This window comes from Brachypodium distachyon, chromosome 5 (genome assembly GCF_000005505.3).
Source record: "Brachypodium distachyon strain Bd21 chromosome 5, Brachypodium_distachyon_v3.0, whole genome shotgun sequence".
In the NCBI taxonomy this organism is placed as follows: domain Eukaryota; kingdom Viridiplantae; phylum Streptophyta; class Magnoliopsida; order Poales; family Poaceae; genus Brachypodium; species Brachypodium distachyon.
Genome location: NC_016135.3, coordinates 16,358,000 through 16,376,606, shown reverse-complemented (window position 1 = coordinate 16,376,606; position 18,607 = coordinate 16,358,000). Strand labels below are relative to the sequence as shown.

Below are 18,607 nucleotides of genomic sequence, written 5' to 3'. Positions count from 1 at the left end.
TGTACGGCGTACCTCACATGCAACAGATTTCACGTTCGACGCTGCTTTGCTCCACTGAAGCAGCGCTGACACGTCACCAAAACGAGCAGTGCCATTAAGAAGAGGAGAAGCTAAGCCAAATGTAAGAGGAGGATCGGAAAGATAGCTCGAGCCACAAAATGCTACGAAGACACAGGTGGATATGGACTAACTCCAGCCTCCTGTGACATGCAACCTGGCGATCGAGCTGTCAACCGAGAGGCATATGAGCAGTGAGAAAGAAAATTCAAAGCGGTAAAGAAAACATTTGCAGTTGTTATCCGTCTCATTGCAGGCAGCCAGGCAGGCATGCATGAACCGTCTGCGCCCTGTCACTCGTTTTACACCGTCTGTCGCTTGCGTTGTCGTGTTGCAAAGGCCGCATATTATGGTGCTCTGTGCATGCAAGCGTGCATCGGTACAAACCTATAAAAGTCATGGGAATATATAGCATGGAGAAGACAAGCTAGGTGTGACCGTGGTCACGCACGGTCAGTACTACACACATACCGTACGTTAGTGGTAAGTAATACACCACCAACCTCCACCAAGCTGTGTCCCCTTCTCGAGCCGAGCTGAGGCCAAGGAAGCGTTTATTCGTATCTGCATCGAGACACATCAGTCGTGACAGGATCAGAGATAAGCCGTGTCTGCCTACGGGCGTACTGCTGGCCGGGTAAAAACTGAAGTTTCTCGTGAAGTTTACTCGGTTGCTGTGTCTTCGTACCAAGCATTTGGACGTTGTCTGGTCCGTATCTGTTGGAGGATAACCTGAAAGGCTGAAACACACGTGATGGAGGAACATCGCACCACCCGTCGTCGGAGATGCATCTTGCTCTCGCAGGCCTCCGGCGTGGCGAAAGGGCTTTTTTGTTTTTTGAGGGGGCGTCGCGAAAGGGGCTTAAGGGAGCACCAACGCATCATCCCACATAACCTGACCCAGCTGAGTTGAGCCCACAGCCAGCGGACGGGAAGACGGAAATCCTGCAGAATTCTGCCGCGAACGGCGCACCCAAATTCCTCGGCGCTGGGCCGAACGCGAGGTCCAGCCGCGTACGTGGTTGCTGCCCTACCCGGCCCTTTGCTCTGCTCTGTCCTCTCGCAGACCACGCCAACTTGCGATCTCTCCGAGGCCCGCCAGGCACAGCCACCATAATAGCCTGCTCTCAAAAAAAAGGAAAAAACCACCGCAATAGCGGCCCAATGGGCAAACGGTTTTGCCCGTTCGGCACACGATTCCGTCCGTCTGATGTGATCGTCCGGTGGTTGTCCCCTCGGAAAAAAAAAAGTGATCGTCCGGTCGTCCCACCCGTCCCCACCGGTTTGGGTGCCCACCACCGCATAGGTTGGTGGTGGAGGCGGTGGGTGCGGGAGTATGCGCTGTAGGTCGCGGCCACGACGTTGCAAGCCGCGTGCCGTGTGCCGCCACGCACTTCTCAAGTCCCGAAGCTCTCCCGTGTCCGAGGCCTCCATGGCTCCATGCAATGCACCAACAGACCAGCTTGTAGTACTCCTTTGCACTGATCGTGCAAGGCACCATTCGGGCTTCCAAAAAATAGGTAATATTTGTACGGAGTACTATTTCTACATCTTTATTAGCATCAGCTGCTAGAAATTACTCCGCGCCCCTCTTTAAACTCGTACGTAGCCAAGGCAGAACCTCCGATTTCCATCAACAGTTCGAACACAGAGCAGAAATTAACGGTCTTCTACGAGAACAGAGGAAACAGAGCAGCAGAACGGGCTAACTGAACTGAAAAAGCATACAAACCGCAGCTTCAGTCAGCGGAAACAATATGCCAAACAAGAGCAACGGCTCTCAGCAAACTAGCTTCAGACATTGGCTTTTGTCTCCCGGTCCCGGAAGAGGCTCGCGCTACCATCGCAAACACTCGTAGATGTATTACTTGTACGGGAGTACGTATTCGGTATCTTCACTCTCCCTGGTAGAACTAGTTGAGGCAGTGTGGGAATAAAGACAAGTTTTCCACCTTTTTTTCCCGCTATAGACGGCATTTTGTTTGGACATCACAACTCTTTAATGTAAGCACGGGTTGGTTAGTTGGTCCCCTGAACCCCCATTTATTTTCTGTCCCCGGGAAATTATTAGGGTCGCTCGATACATTGCGATCAACTGTGCGCTACCCTGGCCCCGTTCGTGCTGTACGTGCATGCATTGATGCATACGTGGTTTGCACAAGTTTTTTTTTTACCCAATGGGTCACCCATCAATTTCCAATAAAGAAACCGCCAAGTTCTACAAAGTTCAGCAAAAGAAAAAAAAACAGAAAAAGAAAAACTGTATCACCAGCAAGCAAACTTAAGCTAACCTATGACAAGGCAGCTAATGCCAGCAGCTCAAACTGAGATAATATAAAAAAGGAACACAGAAATAAAGACAGCATCAGCTAGTGATCCTTCTTCCTTCTTGTCGGCGCCTAGCCCAGCTGACTGGAGAAAGCCTTCGCGATCACCCGCTTGAGCTGGCGGCTTCCGGCTTCAAGGTTTCTTCTGCCTCGGTCTTTCTGCAATGGAGCCCAACTATCAAGATGACTGCAAAGCAAAAAGATAAGACTTGCTGGGTCGCGGGGATACTGCTGTCTGAAACAAATAGCGTTTCTGGACTTTCAAATAGTCCACACCACATCAGCGCCACCACTGATCACAGAGAATTGCTGGAAAGAGGAAAGCGGCCGAGACGTGGTTTGCACAAGTTATACTGCCAGTGCCACGGCATCCTACGCGCGGCCCCAGCTGTATAAGGATCGCGACCGTTTTGGATCTACATGCATCAATACACAAACGTTTTGCAGAAGTAGTCGTCGACCGTCATGTGAGCCCTGCAAGAAGCGTGTGAGCTAAGTATTTCCTCCAACCCCAAGGCAAGCCTTATCGGCGCCCACTTGTGATTCTCATTCTCTCCAGTCTGTGCGTGCCTAGCTAGGCAGCTAGCTAGTAGCCACTCTCGAAAGAAGACGCACTCAAGATCGAGATTGGAATTTGGATACACGTGTACACAGCTGTATGTTGCTGTCCGTGAGGGGTCTATTGGAGATGCTTCCGGAGTGATGATGGAAAGAAGCTCACTTCAACCGATTCTTGGCGTAATCGTGCGTGCACCTTGCAGTGCAACACACGTACGTGCACACGGCCGCCCCTCCGCTTCCCCATTTTCCAACCTGCGCCCAACTCCTCTGTCGTATGCTCCTCCACAAGTAATAAGTAAGAACGAAGCCGTAGTATCTGCTTCTGTTGAAGAACCAGCTTTTACCGGTACGCGGTACACCTACCGGTAAGCCTAGTGTGTTCGGTGTCTGCGCAAGAACAGCCCGAGATCGACGCAGCTGCAGCCTGCAGACCAATCGGCCAAGCTAGTTCATACTCCGGTTATCTGTCCACTCTCGGTTATCAGTCTGGTGCTGTTGTACGCGATATGTAGAAAAGTTGTACAGTAGCGCTTACGATGGAATCCGGTATCCGGCCAAAAAAAAAATGCATACTCCAGCATATGAGACGACGCCCACTGCAGCACTCCACACAAGGATGGCTGCTTTGGACGGCAGCTGGTAAAACCTCCACGCGGCCGTGGAAGCTTTCGGTTGGCGTACTATCGCTGCATGTGCAGGGGGCGCTCTAGGCCCAGCCTGCCCGAAGGTTTTGGTTATCATTCATCCGTTGCTTTAATGGCTTGACAAGTCAAGCCCGTGTCCTTACGATCAGAGTAATCAATCAAAGCAAAGACGACTCCTCTCGGAGCTTTGGTGTACTAGACAACAGTGATCACTACATATGTATAGATATACCCAGCGAAGAATTCAGTTGCTACCCAGCAATTTCTTAAGAATTGTTTTGCACCATTTGAAAGTCGGATTGTGATAAATTTCTACCTTTAACAGGTAACCAGCAATTAAAGTTAAAGTTTCGCAAAACGAAAGACAGAGATAACGAGTAGCTCTGAAACATGGAAGATGAGTTCCAGAAGCCTAGTTTAGCTGGGGGTTTCTCGTCCAATTGACCTCTAGCTAACCAAGAATTGTTTGATTTCCAGCTCGATTTTACTCATAGATGTGCAGTCTTCTATTTTGAGATTTGCAATAACTCTTTCGCCGACGAGGTTCCTATAAACAAGACATGAAATGTACATACACATTACTCATGCAGAGTCATTGCCTCGAAGAATGTTTTTATTATACTTCCGACAGTAAGGAATTTTCCGTTAAAAAAGAAGAGGATAATAAGACATTTCTAACGTTAAGATACTTCAGATAAAAGTCCTTCATCTGCAACGGTGAACCGCAAGCATAAAGTAAGAGCTGGCGCGTCCCCACGAAGCCACGAGCCACCGCTGTTGCGGCAGAACATCCGTCCATCCTGCCTCGAGCGCCTCCCCCAGTCTTTATACACGCCACCGCATTCCCCTTCCCTTCCCTTAAACCCCACATTTAATTCACTCGCCTCACTAATCACCCACTTCACTCCCTCCTCTCCCTTCTCCACCGCCATTTCCCATCGCCCCATCCACCTCTCCGTCCTCCAAATCGAGCCAAAGAACACCACCAGTCCTCTTTCTCTCTCTCCATGGGCACGCTTCCCCGCCGCCTCCTCTTCTCCCTCGCCCTCCTCCTCCTCGCCGCCGCCGCGGCCCCCGGCGCGGTGGCGGCGGGCAGGCTGTCGACGTCGTACTACCGCCGCAGCTGCCCGCGCGTCGAGCAGATCGTCTCGGACGTCGTCGCCGCCAAGCAGCGCGCCAACCCTTCCACGGCGGCGGGCACGCTGCGGCTCTTCTTCCACGACTGCTTCGTCTCCGGCTGCGACGCCTCCGTGCTCGTCTCCCCGCTCTCCTCCGACCAGACCCCCGAGCGCGCCGCGGAGATCAACCTCTCCCTCCCCGGGGATGCCTTCGACGCCGTCGCCCGCGCCAAGACCGCGCTGGAGGCCGCCTGCCCGGGCGCCGTCTCCTGCGCCGACATCCTCGCGCTCGCCGCGCGCGACCTCGTCGGGATCCTGGGCGGCCCGCGCTTCCCGGTCTTCCTCGGCCGCCGCGACGCGCGCCGCTCCGACGCGCGCGACGTCGAGGGGAACCTCCCGCGGACCAACATGTCGGCGCGCGCCATGGCCGTCCTCTTCGCCCGCAAGGGGATCACCCCGCAGGAGATGGTGGCACTGGCCGGCGCGCACACCGTGGGGTTCTCTCACTGCGCCGAGTTCGCGCACCGGCTCTACAACTACGGGGGCGCCGACGGCTACGATCCGTCCCTGAACCCGGCGTTCGCGCGGGCGCTGCAGAGCTCCTGCACGGGCTACGACAAGGACCCAACCATCTCCATCTTCAACGACATCGTCACACCCAGGGACTTCGACGAGCTCTACTACAAGAACCTGCCCAGGGGACTCGGGCTGCTCGCCTCCGACGCCGCGCTCTGGGAGTACGGGCCCACCAGGGTCTTCGTCCAGCGCTACGCCGACAACCGGACGGCCTTCTTCGAGGACTTCGCCAAGGCGATGCAGAAGCTCGGCACCGTCGGCGTCAAGACCGGGCGGCAGGGCGTCGTCAGGCGCCAATGCGACATCCTCGACTGACCGGCGACTTAATTGACGGCGTTGTTGCCTCATGTGTAATGTTTGCTACTCTAGTAAGATTGGTCAAATTTAGGATTGGATTTGGGGGTGGGCTGCTCTGATTCCTGAACGGAACTTTTGAATCGCGATGCGTTTTGACTGAGTGCTGCAGCAGAATGAAAAGCGGGTAACGGAGCCCACCCATGGAATTCAACGAGTGGCATCTTTATGTTAAAAGTCGTTATCGGCTTATCGCTGCACTTGTGACTTGATCATGTGCATGGCTGCATCCAATCATGCGTGTAGTCTTTCCTGTCTTGTAGTCTTCTGCAGTTCTGCACGCTACGATGGAACATAGTAGTGTTATCGAAATATCTCCATCAGAAATCAGAGAGTACGTGTAGGCGAAGCTGGCCATATCAGAAAGTACCGCCGCCGCTGAATGCCCCGTTGCTCTTTGTGGGCTACACGCCAAACTGATACTCAATCGAAGCGTAATCTCGCGTGAAAATGCCGGCTCCTGCGCCGAAGGCGAGGTCCAAACGCAAGAGAGACGGCCACGGCGCCAAGAGCAGAGAGACCATCACGTCACGCGTGCCAAACGCCCGTTGTTGGGCACATGGAAGAGAAAGGCAGCATTCGCCGCTGCCTTTTCTCGTACAGCGTTGGGCCGGTACATGTCGGGCAAAGCTTTCTGTTGTGTGTTTTAATAGAGTGGACCCTGGAGGGCACGCTGCTGGCGTTTTAAAGCCGGTGCATCCCGCAATCTGATCGACCGATGCTAGGACAGGGTGCATCTGGGGATGCCAAGGACGGTGCGATTTTCCCGATTCGAAGCCTTTCATGTTAGATTGGATATAGCAATAATTAGGCGAAACATCCATGCGAATGGTCGTGTCGTTGCACACCCTAGTTTATTGGACCGATGCCATGCGAATGATCGGATAAACTCTTTGCACGGATACTGCTGAGCCATCAGCTAGCCAGCTGTGTAGTAGCTAATCAGCAGATCCTGCTAGTAACCCACTTAGGTCAATTAATGACCGAATTCTTCTGTCATTGATCCAAGCCACAATCGTACTACCTCAATTAATTCACCTAGCTCTAACATAGTGGCTGTTATTTTCATTTGGTAGTTTTCCTTGGTTGGATTTGGTTTTCGGACATGGTGTCGCTTTTTGTGCTCCTCTCTTGCAAATTGGAACACACCCCGCAATTCGATGGACCATAAACGAACTTGGACTTCGATCGCAACCTATGGCCAGGATAACGCTTTCTAGAAGCGTCCTGGAATAAACCTAGAGGCAGTTATTATGTTAGAGTGAAGTGTTGTAAAGGTCTTGTAACAAATCATCATCCCGCTTTCCACGGAATGATGAGATGTTTCGGTGAGGGTAAAGTTGTACACCCCCTGCAGGGATTAAATCTATTTGAATAGCCGTGTCCACGGTCACGGACATTCTTGGTTATATCACACTTGAGTTAGAGTCACTCGTGCTTGGTGTTGGTCCTATGTGTTAATTGGATTTGTCACAACATGGCATTTGTTTAAATCTAAGGTTTATACCTGATGTTTATGCATACTTGCTTATATCCATTTGAGTAGGTATAATATTGATGCCATGGTAACTAGTTGATGCATGCTTGTCCCATTTCTTATCATGCTTAAGCTAATTTATCTTGTTCTATGTCACTTGTGAGTGAATGCCATGCTTCCTGTATTTAGGTAATAATATGACATGATTATGTATCACTTTTGGGGTTACATTTGACATCCTTTAGGTCGCTTTTAAGGTGTATTACAAATCTGGACAGATCGGTAAAAATTTGGAATACTTGTCTTTTGCCATGCTTAATTGTGTAGTTGTGATGCCTATGGTTATGCTTTTATGTCCAGATTATTCCCCACCTTTGATGCAATGTTTTAGATGATCTTAATACATTGTATGACCTGTTTATGTGTTGTTTAAGTGGTTAAACTTGTTGAAAGACAGCATGGTACAAATCTGTCCTTTACATGCTTACTTGATGTTCATTGCTAGCAATTGTTTCATATGCTGCCCAAAAATTTCAGAACTGTTGGGAGTTGAACCTAGGTGGTTTTACATGTTATTATGATGTCTTTTAGAATGGAAACCATGATGGTTTAGGTGCTGGACCGTTTGGTTCGGATTTGAACTTTTGCTTGTCTAAGAGACCTCACTTGCAATCTTTTGCTACTCTTTAATCTTGACTAATGAGCATGTTATGGAACAAATTAAAACGAATGAAAGTAAGACTTGCTGAGTACCCTAAGTACTCACCCTTGCTGTTGACACATTTTTGCAGAGGAAACCCCACTGGAGAGCGATAACGATCTCGACCGTGACCTGAACCGTGACGAGTAGTTGCTTGGTTTTTCCCTACACACGGCCAATCCCTTGGGTTGATTTTGTTGGGCTACTGAAGGTGTCCTTTGCAGCCATCTTATGGCATTACTTGAACCTTATTCCGCTGTGTTTTATTCGACTTTCGATGTGATTGTATCACTTATGAACTCAAGTTAAAATCTGAACTATGTGTTATATCTATTGTATGTGTGTTTGAGTTGTGATATATCAATCTTAGGATATGTGTGCATGTTTGGCATCCTGGTAAACATGTGAATCATATCCCGCCGTGTCGATTATGTGTTGTGCTATATCTTGTTGTATTATATTCATTGCTGGACTGAATGTTGTTATGATCTGTTGGTTATGTCGATAGAGAGCAAGTTTGGGTTTTGATTGCAGCAATGAGCTTAATCCTACATGTGTTAGCTATATACGTAATCGGGGTCGCGACATCTTACCTTAAGCTCAAAATGATTGGACCAAACGGCGTCATAACTATCTCTGGAAGCTTCCTGCGGTCTGATCACTACGACCGTGAATTTTATAAAATTTCCGAGTCACTTGCCGCGTAGGACCAGGCTGGCCAGGCCTACTTCTTAACAGACGACCACCAAAATTCCGTACTTAAGAGAAGAGCCATTGAGGCCACATGCGGTGTTGACTTGAAAACAGAGGAAGCACATGCCTCTTCATCAAAGGGGGCCAACGCTGGCTCAGCCAGCAGCCATATCAATTAAGGGGTACTGGCTCGCTGGGCTCCCCGAATCGCAACAACGGGAGCCCCCTCTAGCAGGCGCACTAAAACGACGAGCACACCAAGCCGGCTTCGCAGCCCATGCAGTGTAGCTCAGAAGACGCCTGCCGAAGAGTAAGTCAGTTCAAACACATACCTGCGAGCTCATCCACGCCTCGACATGGCCGTTCAGCCAACTCGACTGCGGGATATGAGAATCGAAAACCTCCCACTCAGACTCCAATCCAGAGCCGGGGACTTAAGAAGCAAGGCGTGGAACGCCACGCAACTGCGACGCCAATGCACCAGGATTTTTTGCTTGATTTCTTTTTTATTTTCTCATCTATTTGTCCTCTTTTCTCTGCATTTTTAAGTACCTTGTTGTACCATCGGTACGTAATAAAAATATTTATGCTCCTATACTCAGAGTCTTTTCCTTTGACTTATCTTGTTGCGATCACATCACACTCAGAACTGAGAGATCGATTCCAAAATTTGTCACTGGATGCACCCGACACTCGGAGGCTCCGTCCAATCGACCGCAAACATTGTCATTGGACACACCCGACACTCGGGGGCTGCGTACAATCGACCGCAAACTTGTCATTAGACGCATCCGACACTCGGGGAGGGGGGGGGGGCTGCGTTCAATCGGCCCCAACATTGACATTGGACGCACCCGACACTCAGGATTGCGTCGAATCGACTGCAAACTTGTTATTGGACGCACCCGACAATCCCATACTTCTCCCTCCTTCCACGAACTAGGGTTTGCCGCCGCGGCATTGTTCCGCACCCACGACTCCACGCGGCTCACTATGGCCGTCGCCAGTGGGGCGCGCGAGGGGTAGATGGGGAGGAGAGTGATTCATCGCGGAGAAGCCAACTCGGATGAGCGCAGGGAGAGAGGCCATGGAGGGTCGTGGAATTGGGCGCCGCGCCGATCTACTCTTACAGCGAGTCCCAGACTCCTCAGCGCCGCCGACTGAGGGGAGTACGCGGAGGTCGATCCCGTCGTCTCGCCACCAACCCCTTGCTCCTCCTAGCAACCGTTTCTCGATTCATTCGCTTGCCCAGATCGTTGATCCGTTTGCTTTGCTCCGCTGCTGGATTTGTCGCAGTACAACGACGTTCTTGTCAAGGGCGCGTCCAAGACCGTGTAAGATCCGGGATACTCTGCTCGCCGTAGGCTGTTCGTAAGTCGCAGCTCTACCTGAGCCATAGCTGACGAGGTTTTGGTTTGGTTTTGTTTTATTGGTGGCCTTGCAGGTCACCATCAATAACTCTGACACGGGCGCCGCTGTCGCCATGAAGATCCTCGACAAGTCCACCATCGTCAACCACCGCATGATGCACCAGGTAGCTGCCCTGCCCTCCTGTCTGCTCAGTCTGCTTGACCTTCATCCATCCAGTTTCGATTTCCACTAGCACAAATCTAAATCAAACTCTTCTTGCTCCCGTCCTGTCCTAGCTTTGATACAAGCAATTTTCTATTGTTGTTGGCTGGTTCCTTTTATATTCTGTAAATCTTAATCTCTGTATGGCTTATTTGGCCATCTACTGAGTACATTTGAGGTATCTTAGATGACATTGTTCTTCACTCTTGTGTTCTTTATGCGTGGGGTGCTGCCAAGTGCCTTCAAGGCACATGCATGTAATTTATGTAATTGAACATATAAGTTAAAAAGGATTAGCCTTCTAATATATTTTCCACTTTAGTGGTTAGCTGACACCTTCGTATCGTACATATATGGTCTTGTAGTTTAGACTGATCATAAAGTTTGGGTAGTTATTGTTTCATTTTTTGTTAAAAGTTCACATTCCAGGGAACTGATTTTCTGCTGTGGTGAATGTTAAAGAGAGAACCAGGAAAGTAGTGTGTATGGTTATTTGGGTATCGCAATTGGTTAGCGATAGAGTTCACAAGAAGGTACCATCCCTCTGTGTCCAAAGTTTGTTTCCAGATTTCTGAATATTTCAGTTATTGTTTCAATCTGTAAAATATCCATGCGGGTTGTTGCAGATGCATTAGCCTTGTTCTGCCGGAGATGTTGCACGGCCTGAATCTGTATATCAAAATACTAGGTAAGAATAGCATAAGATAAATAGAAGGAACAAAATTACTTGAGCCAAACTACGTAACTAAACAGAGACGGTAGGCGTTTCACAAAAAAAGATGATAGGCCGAAGATTACTGCCATCCTATCAAAGATACTAAGAACAGCATGTAAGACAAGAAAAGAGAACCATGTAGCTTTTTATCTATCAAAGATAATGTAAAATGTTTGGTCTATGTTCAGAAGAAACGAGAAGTAGTGTAAAAAGTTTGATAGCCTTTTAGGGAAAATTTTGGTCTATGCACCTCATGCATTCAGCAGTACCAAAAAAAATACTGATTTAACATTTGTTAATGTTCTCTTCGCTAATGGTTATCAAGCTGCTTTGCCTAAGCACAATGACTCGCAACCCGCTATGAAATCTACTATTTGATCAACTAGTGGATTCCCCGCGCGTTGCCGCAGAAATCTAAGAGTTCCTCTATTTTCAAAAAAAAAGAAATCTAAGAGTTCCTTATGGCTGCATGGTTAGAAGTTAGAAACAAATAAGTCACTTGTCTTTCCGATCAAACTGATATGGGTATACAACCTGGCATTAACAATATGATATTGGTGTATGTACACATATAATTCAACACCTGAGAAACGATGACTTTCAGAAAACATTCATTAAAATAGACAAAACAATAGAGATTTTTACCAATCTCATTACTATAGGTGGTTTGCTGTTCGAGGCGACGACTCTTTCTGGCTTATTTTCTTAGGAAGCTAGTTTGGTTGGTTAGATCATCTTCAACAACTTTTTTTTATATTTGGTCGTATATACCAAGATATCGACAATAGTCTAAAAGGCTTCCTTGTCAACATGTTTCAATTTTCGGCAGTTTGTCAATGTACATATTGTATTCTCTCCCATATTTTAATAATATATTATAAATATCAGTCCAACTACTATTTTAATGATGAGTGCATACCATCTACAAACCATCCATGGAGACATAGCAGTATGCAATAAAAAAAAAGCTTTTCTCAGAAAAAGCAGCAAAGAAGCAATGCCTCACGTTACCATCAGGGGCTCGAGATTGGAGACCTTTGCCCGGCTACACTAGCTTAAAGAGGCACGCTGCCGCAGCGTCACCCGTGGGTAAGGCGCCATCGTTTCACGGGTAGAACTTGCGTAGGTGCTCAATATTCCAACTATTTGGCACCGGCAAGCCTTTTTCGGTTTTCAGCCGGAAAGCCACCGGTAAGGTCACCCGCACTACTTGGAAAGGGCGTTCCCAGTTTGGAGTCAATTTGTTTCCGGCCTTCGTTCCTTGTATCCGGCGCAGGACGAGGTCTCCAATCTCCAGCCCCCGGGGATGGACTCTCCTGTCGTGGTAACGACGGAGCCCCTGCTGGTAGCCTGCGGCTCGCACAGCAGCCCGGCATCGAATCTCCTTGATGAAGCTGAGGTCGTCAATCCTCTGCGCGCGTTGGCTGCCGTCGCCGAACGCGCATACCCGAGGTGACCCATGCTTGAGCTCGAGGGGCAGCACAGCTTCTGCCCCGTAGAAGAGGGCAAACAGAGTTTGGCCCGTCGCCCGACTTGGCGTGGTCCTAATCGACCACAGCACGGGCTGGAGTTCTTCGACCCAGTTCTTCCCGTGGCCCTTGAGCTTGTCAAAAGTTCTCGTCTTGAGCCCCCGCATCACTTCTGCGTTGGCGTGCTCCACCTGCCCATTGCTCCTTGGATGAGCGACAGAGGCGAAGTGGATCTTAGTGCCCATGTCCTCGCAGTAAGCTTGGAACACCGCACTAGTCAATTGTGTGCCGTTGTCGGTGATGATGCTGTTAGGCATACCAAACCGGCACACAATGCCCTTGAAGAACTTGATGGCCGCCTGTGCCGTGACAGCTCTCACAGGCTCCAGCTCAACCCATTTTGAGAACTTATCGATGGCCACGAGAAGGTACTCGTTCCCGCTGACAGCTCTCGGCATCTTGCCGACGATATCCAGCCCCCAGACTGAAAACGGCCATGAGGACGGAATGACCTGCAGGGCTTGAGCTGGCTGGTTGCTCTTCTTTGCGTGAAACGGGCAATCTTCACAGGTCTTGACTAATTGTTTGGCGTCGGTTAATGCTGTTGGCCAGTAGAAGGCGTGTCGAAATGCTTTCCCAGCCAGCGCCCTGGAGGCCACATGATGTGAGCATGTGCCTCAGTGGATATTCTCCAGCAGCGTGCGCCCTTCCTCTTGGGACACGCAGAGGAGCATCACTCCATTTGGACGCCTCCAGTAGAGATCCCTGTCCACCAGAGCGTACATCTTCGCTTGCCGGGCTACTTGCTCCGCGGCAATGTCTTCTCCCAGAAGGGTTCCATCCTTGAGGTAGCGAACGATATCTGCAACCCAAGGTGGTGGTACCCGGCTCAAGCATGCCACGAGTTGGGTAGCATGGTGCCCCGCGACTGGAGGGTCCCCTTGAGTTGCTGGAGGGGCTTCCCAGGCAACCGACTTGGGATCGACAGAGGGCTTTTGACGCACCTTTTGACGCGAACCGTTTTCTTTTTGGTGCACTGTAGCCCCTCGTCGCCGTTCACCCGAAGCCCGCCGTCGCCGCCGCCGCGTCCCAAGGAGCTAGGCGCCGTCTCTGTCGCCCCCGAGGAACACCGCCCCCGTCATCGCCTCCGCCTCGTCGTGCCGCCCTCGCTGACGTCTTCCCCAACGCCCGAAGGCCACATGAGCACCCCCCGACGCCGGCCACCCGAGCCACGCCGCCGTCGAAGCCCTTGCCGGAGACCTAGAGGCCGCCGGAGGTGAGCCCGACGCCTCCCGGCCGTAGGATCTTGGCCGACGGCCGAGATTAGACCACTTAAATCGAAGGGGTATCCTTAGATCTCAGACGTCCATCTCATTTAAATGAGATCTGACAGTCGCGTTTTATTTTCACCCCGAACCGGTACCGACGAATCACAGGACGCCACGTGTCATGTAATAAAATGTAAAACTTATTCTCGGACGAATTTAATGGTAAAATTACAGAAAAACCCCTGTAACTTCAAACGCTCATAACTTTTAAAACGTTTGGCGAAATTTGACGAACTGTACCTTTTTGGAATCCTCATGCCATGTACAATATTTTGGCACAGTTTATTTTCAGTTTTGATCAACTGGAACAGGACCAAATTACAGAATGCTTGACTCTGGACCTTATTCCACAAAAATTGATTTATAACCATTTTGGACTAATTATTCACTTATAAAATTACCTAGTTGTACCCTCTATCCAGTGGAACCAGGAAAGTAAATGTTTTTGTATAAAAATGCATGTACCACCAAAATTATCTTGTTCTATGCTTTCAAATGGACTAAACTGACATTGTTTATGCTTTTCCTTTCTTACACTATAAACACTATCATAATATTCATTACATGGTTAAAATCACTAGACATGTTAAATAAAACCAGAAATCAAAATAGGAGTGCATCATGTGCATAGCATCATGGCATATTTCCTTGAATGTTTTGTGTTTGGTGTGGTTGTTTATTTGTTGCTATACGCTTGTTTGTTAGATTGTTCGGAGTGCGAACCCTGTCATTGTGAGGAGTGTGAGAACAGTAACAACTTTGGACAAGGCAAGTTTCATCTTGATCATGACTTCCTACTATCGTACTTATTTTAAATCTTTATGTATTAGTGTTGTTTGTAGAATGCATTAGGATTAAATTATTGTATTTATGGTTGCTACGTTGTCCTAGTAGTGTAGATTTTCCTTGCCATCACATTCTCTACCAGTAGCCACCGCAGTAGTTGTACGCTTAGCCATGCTATGTCAATATACGTGGGAGGGAACCACTTCATTCTAAAATATTGTTGTCGTAAAAGTTATTTTTGAGGTATGGCTAAAAACAACTAATAATGAATCATCCTGGGTGGGCGGCTTTGAGTATTTTGGATGTATGCGATGTCAGATCCATTTCTGTGGGTCCATGTCTACGAGTCGTCTCTCCATATCTGTGGGAGCGCCTGCGTCGCAATTGTGGAATGCCACCCAGGGTAAGCAGAGACTAGACTAGGTTCCTGTTTATTTGCTTCCAGTACAACCACATGCTAAATGGGCTCTGGCGAGAATAGAGTAAGTTGTATGAACCTAGACCCGAAGAATTTTATTGATGTAGCCGTGTAGGTGGGAGCGTGATTCTTTCGTGGTCTAGGGAATTACTTCTGAAAATCTCGTAATCGACGCCGTTGCTACTCTACCCCGAGGACAGCAATGGATTAACCCGTCGGTTTCTTGTGGGTAAAGTGTACAACCTCTCGAGAGTGTCAAAGTAAGTACTTAGCCGTGTCTCCGGCTATGGACAATGATGAGCAGCTAGATTTGAAACTGTAAGGAAGGTCTCGCTCATTCAAATTTCATAATAAAATTTAATGGGATGAACTTGGGTTAGGAGCATTGGTGTGTCTATCCGGTGTCCAATAGATTAATAGGAGCGTCGGTGTATCTACCCGATGTCCAATAGATTAATTTTATCTTAACATCAATTGTAGTAGGATAAAATTATGTTATGCTTCCATGCCAAAAAGCTTAAACTCCACCTAGCCAGATACTGCATATACTTGTTAGGTATTGTTATAATCCTCGGTGAACTTGCCAATGCATTCCATGTATTGACCCCTAGTGGCTGCAACCTTTAAGTGTTGCAGGTAATTCCGACGATGAGTAAGGTTACGTTGTGTTGGGTCACGAGCCTGCATTCCAACATGCTCTCTTTGTGGTGTTGAATTGGCTCGTATTTTCTTCGTTTCTGCTGTCGAACAATTTATGTTATTTTCAAGGCTAACTCGTGTGGTTATGTGAAGTTGTAAGTACTTTAAAGTTCTGGATAAAGACGATGTAATAAATTACTTGACCTTTGTTTCTCGATATTTCATCTTTAACTGTGTGTGCTAGTGAGTCGATACAGGGACTAGCACAATAAGCAAAGAGTTCGAACCCTATATGGGCGCGGTCGCTTCAAAGGGCGAGCTGGACGCCGCCCGGAACGATCTTCGTCAACTTGACGAGGACAACTCAGAGAAGGTGTCGAAGATCTCCAAGCTGAAGGACGAGCTCAAGAGCCAGAAGGCCGAGACTGAGCTCACCCGCCGGAACCATGCGAAGCTCGGGACCCAGCGGCAAGAGAACATGGCCCTGCTCGAAGATGGGGAACGAGTCGCTGTCGAAGCTAGGGGTACCCCTGAAAGCCATCGACGGCAGCGACGTCAGCACCCTCATCCCCTTCTTCGCAGACTTCGTGGGGAGGTTGACGGGCGTGGAGGACCGCATCCGCCGCTTCGGGGACTGGCAAGTGACCATTGCTGCTTCACAAGTTGCCGATGCCATCCTGCCGCGGGTCCACCAAGCCCACCCGGACTTCCCTTTCGACACCATCTTCAATGAATTGTCGGCGGAGGAGAGCAAGGAGGGGCATGCTAGCGCTGTCAGCCGCTTCATCAACAAGATGGTGGCACGGATGACAGGGCAAGCTGGCGCCGATGGAGCCGAAGCCATGGAGGAGACCGTCGCCGAGGAGATGCCTGCCATTGAGACCACCACCCCGGAAGTGCCCCCTGCTTAGCCATTCCGTGTATCTTCTGTTCTTTTTGTTTTCCTTCAAGTGGCGCGTGGCGCCTTTTTAGTCCCTTTTGTGTGAGTCTGGACTATGTTCTTTGCTCACAACTGGGTTGCCGGGTAGTGTTACTCTGTTCTTTACGTGTTATTCTTTTTGTTTCTGGGGACTCGTTAACTGCGTGTCTAGCCGGACCCACGGTGCCGACCTGGGGCCAGGCAGCAGCAGCCAGCCACTCCGCCTACGGGTTAACTACTCCCAAGCACGTAGCTCCGGGACGAACCCGCGAACTCGCATGAGGAGTGTACTCTCCCCGCAAGCGTCCTTCTTACACTCCGGCCACCTAATGAAACGAGCCTACCTCGCTCAAGCGCCTGAAAAGAGGAAGCTAACAATCGCTTGGCGAAGTACTTAGCTCTCGGTCCCTTGTGGGTGTCTTCGCTGTAAGGGAAACCCTCGGTGGCGCATCAGCAATCTCTGCCTGACTACCAAGGCCGTCAAGCAAAAGATTACTGATGCGTCGCCGTGACACCCCTTGCTTGGTTCTTGAATGCCAGTTCTGATAAGGGAGAGTCTCAACGCCACACCAGCAATCTTCGCCTAAAGATCGGGGTCTTCAGGTAGAAGATTACTGATATGTCGCCGGGACATCCCTTGCTTGTTTCCAGCATGTTGGTTCCGGTAAGGGAGAGCCTCGGTGCCACATCATCTGCCCCGAAAACAACCTTCCACGGCATCATCCCAGGCAAAGCAGCTACGTCGCTAGGCAAAGTGTCGGAGCAAGGGTCTCCGGCAACGGGGATGCTGGACACCCCCTTGCTGTTCGGTGGAGGGCTAGGAGATTGCTTCGGCGATCGCCGGCGTGACCAAAGACACGAAGTGTCGACAAACAGATTTACCCTGGTTCGGGCCAGCCGAAGGTGTAACACCCTACGTCCTACCCTTCGTTGTATTCATGAATGAGTATGCTTTACAGGTCGCCCGAGGGGTTCCCGGGTTGGCTACTTGTTCCTCTAAGGAACTCTGCTATGGGTGAACACAATGTTGCTTACTACTGACTAGGGTTGGAACCCTTTGACCGGTGGCATTGGTCCTTCTTTTATAGCTAAGGGGATACCACAGGTGTCAATGCATGCAGCGCGACACGTTAGCTATCCGCGTGTCATTGCCACAAAACTTACACTACTGTTGGTCCACGCTGGGCGTCATGCAACGCTCAGGCCACTGTACATGGGAAATAAAATGAATTATAGGGTAGCCGCTCTACCCTTGCTGAGCAAGACTAGCCCTGCCGATGTGACCCCTGTCGGTGCATTAAATGCACTGTGTCCGCTGTCTCGTCCTGTCTTCACTGTTCTGCGGGCCCCATTTGCATGCCCGAGTGTGGGTTGTAGGGAGCCCCTTCCCGGCAAGCGCGCCTAGCTCGTTGCCGGGGCAGCATGCTTTCCATTTCCCGAGACCAGAGTCCTCGGGTACCCGCCGAAGCGGGCGCTTCTCCTGTTCTAGTTCTCAGCTTTGTCTTCGCCAATGACTGTCTCTTTGGGGTGAGCTGTCGGGTCTATCCTTCCTGGGAGGCCAACCCGGTGGGGCTTCATTAGTCGCGACCCATGCGTCCCGTATCAGTGGGACTCCGTGGGTCACTGGTACGACAGTAGCCCTCGGGCGTGGGCCGGCAGCCTTGAGGCCCGATGTAGCGCTATCCTCGGTCGGTTGCCGGGCTACGCCCCATCCGACGCGTGGGTCCCAGGAGAGCATCCCGATCCCCGGCCCTGTGGGCCACACTTCTAGTTCCACTCTTCTGAGCGAAACGGTCGGGCGCACGATCTCTTACCTTACCCCCCATAATCACCAGGGAGTTAAGGCCACGTCGCGCAACCCTATCTTAATTCCCGATGCTTTAGGAAAATTTATTGTTGATCGTGGGGGTGTCCGTTGCAGCCCGCCAGCCCTGATAAATACCCAAGGCTGGTGGCGGGCACCCCCCACTGTTTCCTGCCTCCGCCATTGCGTCCCAAGCTCTCCGCGCCCCAACTCTAGCCAAACTCACTCCCCACTCCCGCCAATGTCTTCCAAGGGCCCGAGCCGACCCAAGGGGAGCCCCAGCAAAGGAGAGAAGCACGAGAAGGCCAGCAAGAAGGGGCTGTCAGGACAAGCACGGAAGGATGAGGAGCTGCGGGCCAAGTTCACCTTCTTCTCCCCCGGGTACAACTGCGAGGGGGTGGAGAAGCTGACCTTGGCGCTCACCACCAAGCACAACGGGTACGGGCCGAC

The 18,607-nt window shown here is 50.1% G+C and overlaps 1 protein-coding gene and 1 long non-coding RNA gene across 4 annotated transcripts; both read left to right on the top strand.

The window, feature by feature from the left end:
* The first annotated feature begins 4,371 nt into the window (after positions 1-4,371).
* Positions 4,372-5,866, top strand: LOC100829449 (peroxidase 31). Its single transcript, XM_003579879.4, has one exon. The coding sequence runs from the start codon at positions 4,597-4,599 to the stop codon at positions 5,596-5,598; it is 1,002 nt and encodes a 333-aa protein (XP_003579927.1). The 5' UTR covers positions 4,372-4,596; the 3' UTR covers positions 5,599-5,866.
* A 3,512-nt stretch (positions 5,867-9,378) lies between these two features.
* LOC104585355 lies at positions 9,379-14,311 on the top strand. 3 transcript variants are annotated; one of them, XR_002960758.1, is made up of 4 exons: positions 9,381-9,841; positions 9,952-10,612; positions 10,706-10,767; positions 14,297-14,311. It is a non-coding gene; the product is annotated as an uncharacterized LOC104585355 (long non-coding RNA). The 3 variants fall into 3 exon arrangements; XR_002960757.1 differs by having other exon boundaries at positions 9,379-9,841; positions 9,952-10,767; XR_733096.2 differs by lacking the exon at positions 14,297-14,311 and having other exon boundaries at positions 9,382-9,841; positions 10,706-11,601.
* The last annotated feature ends 4,296 nt before the right edge of the window (positions 14,312-18,607 follow it).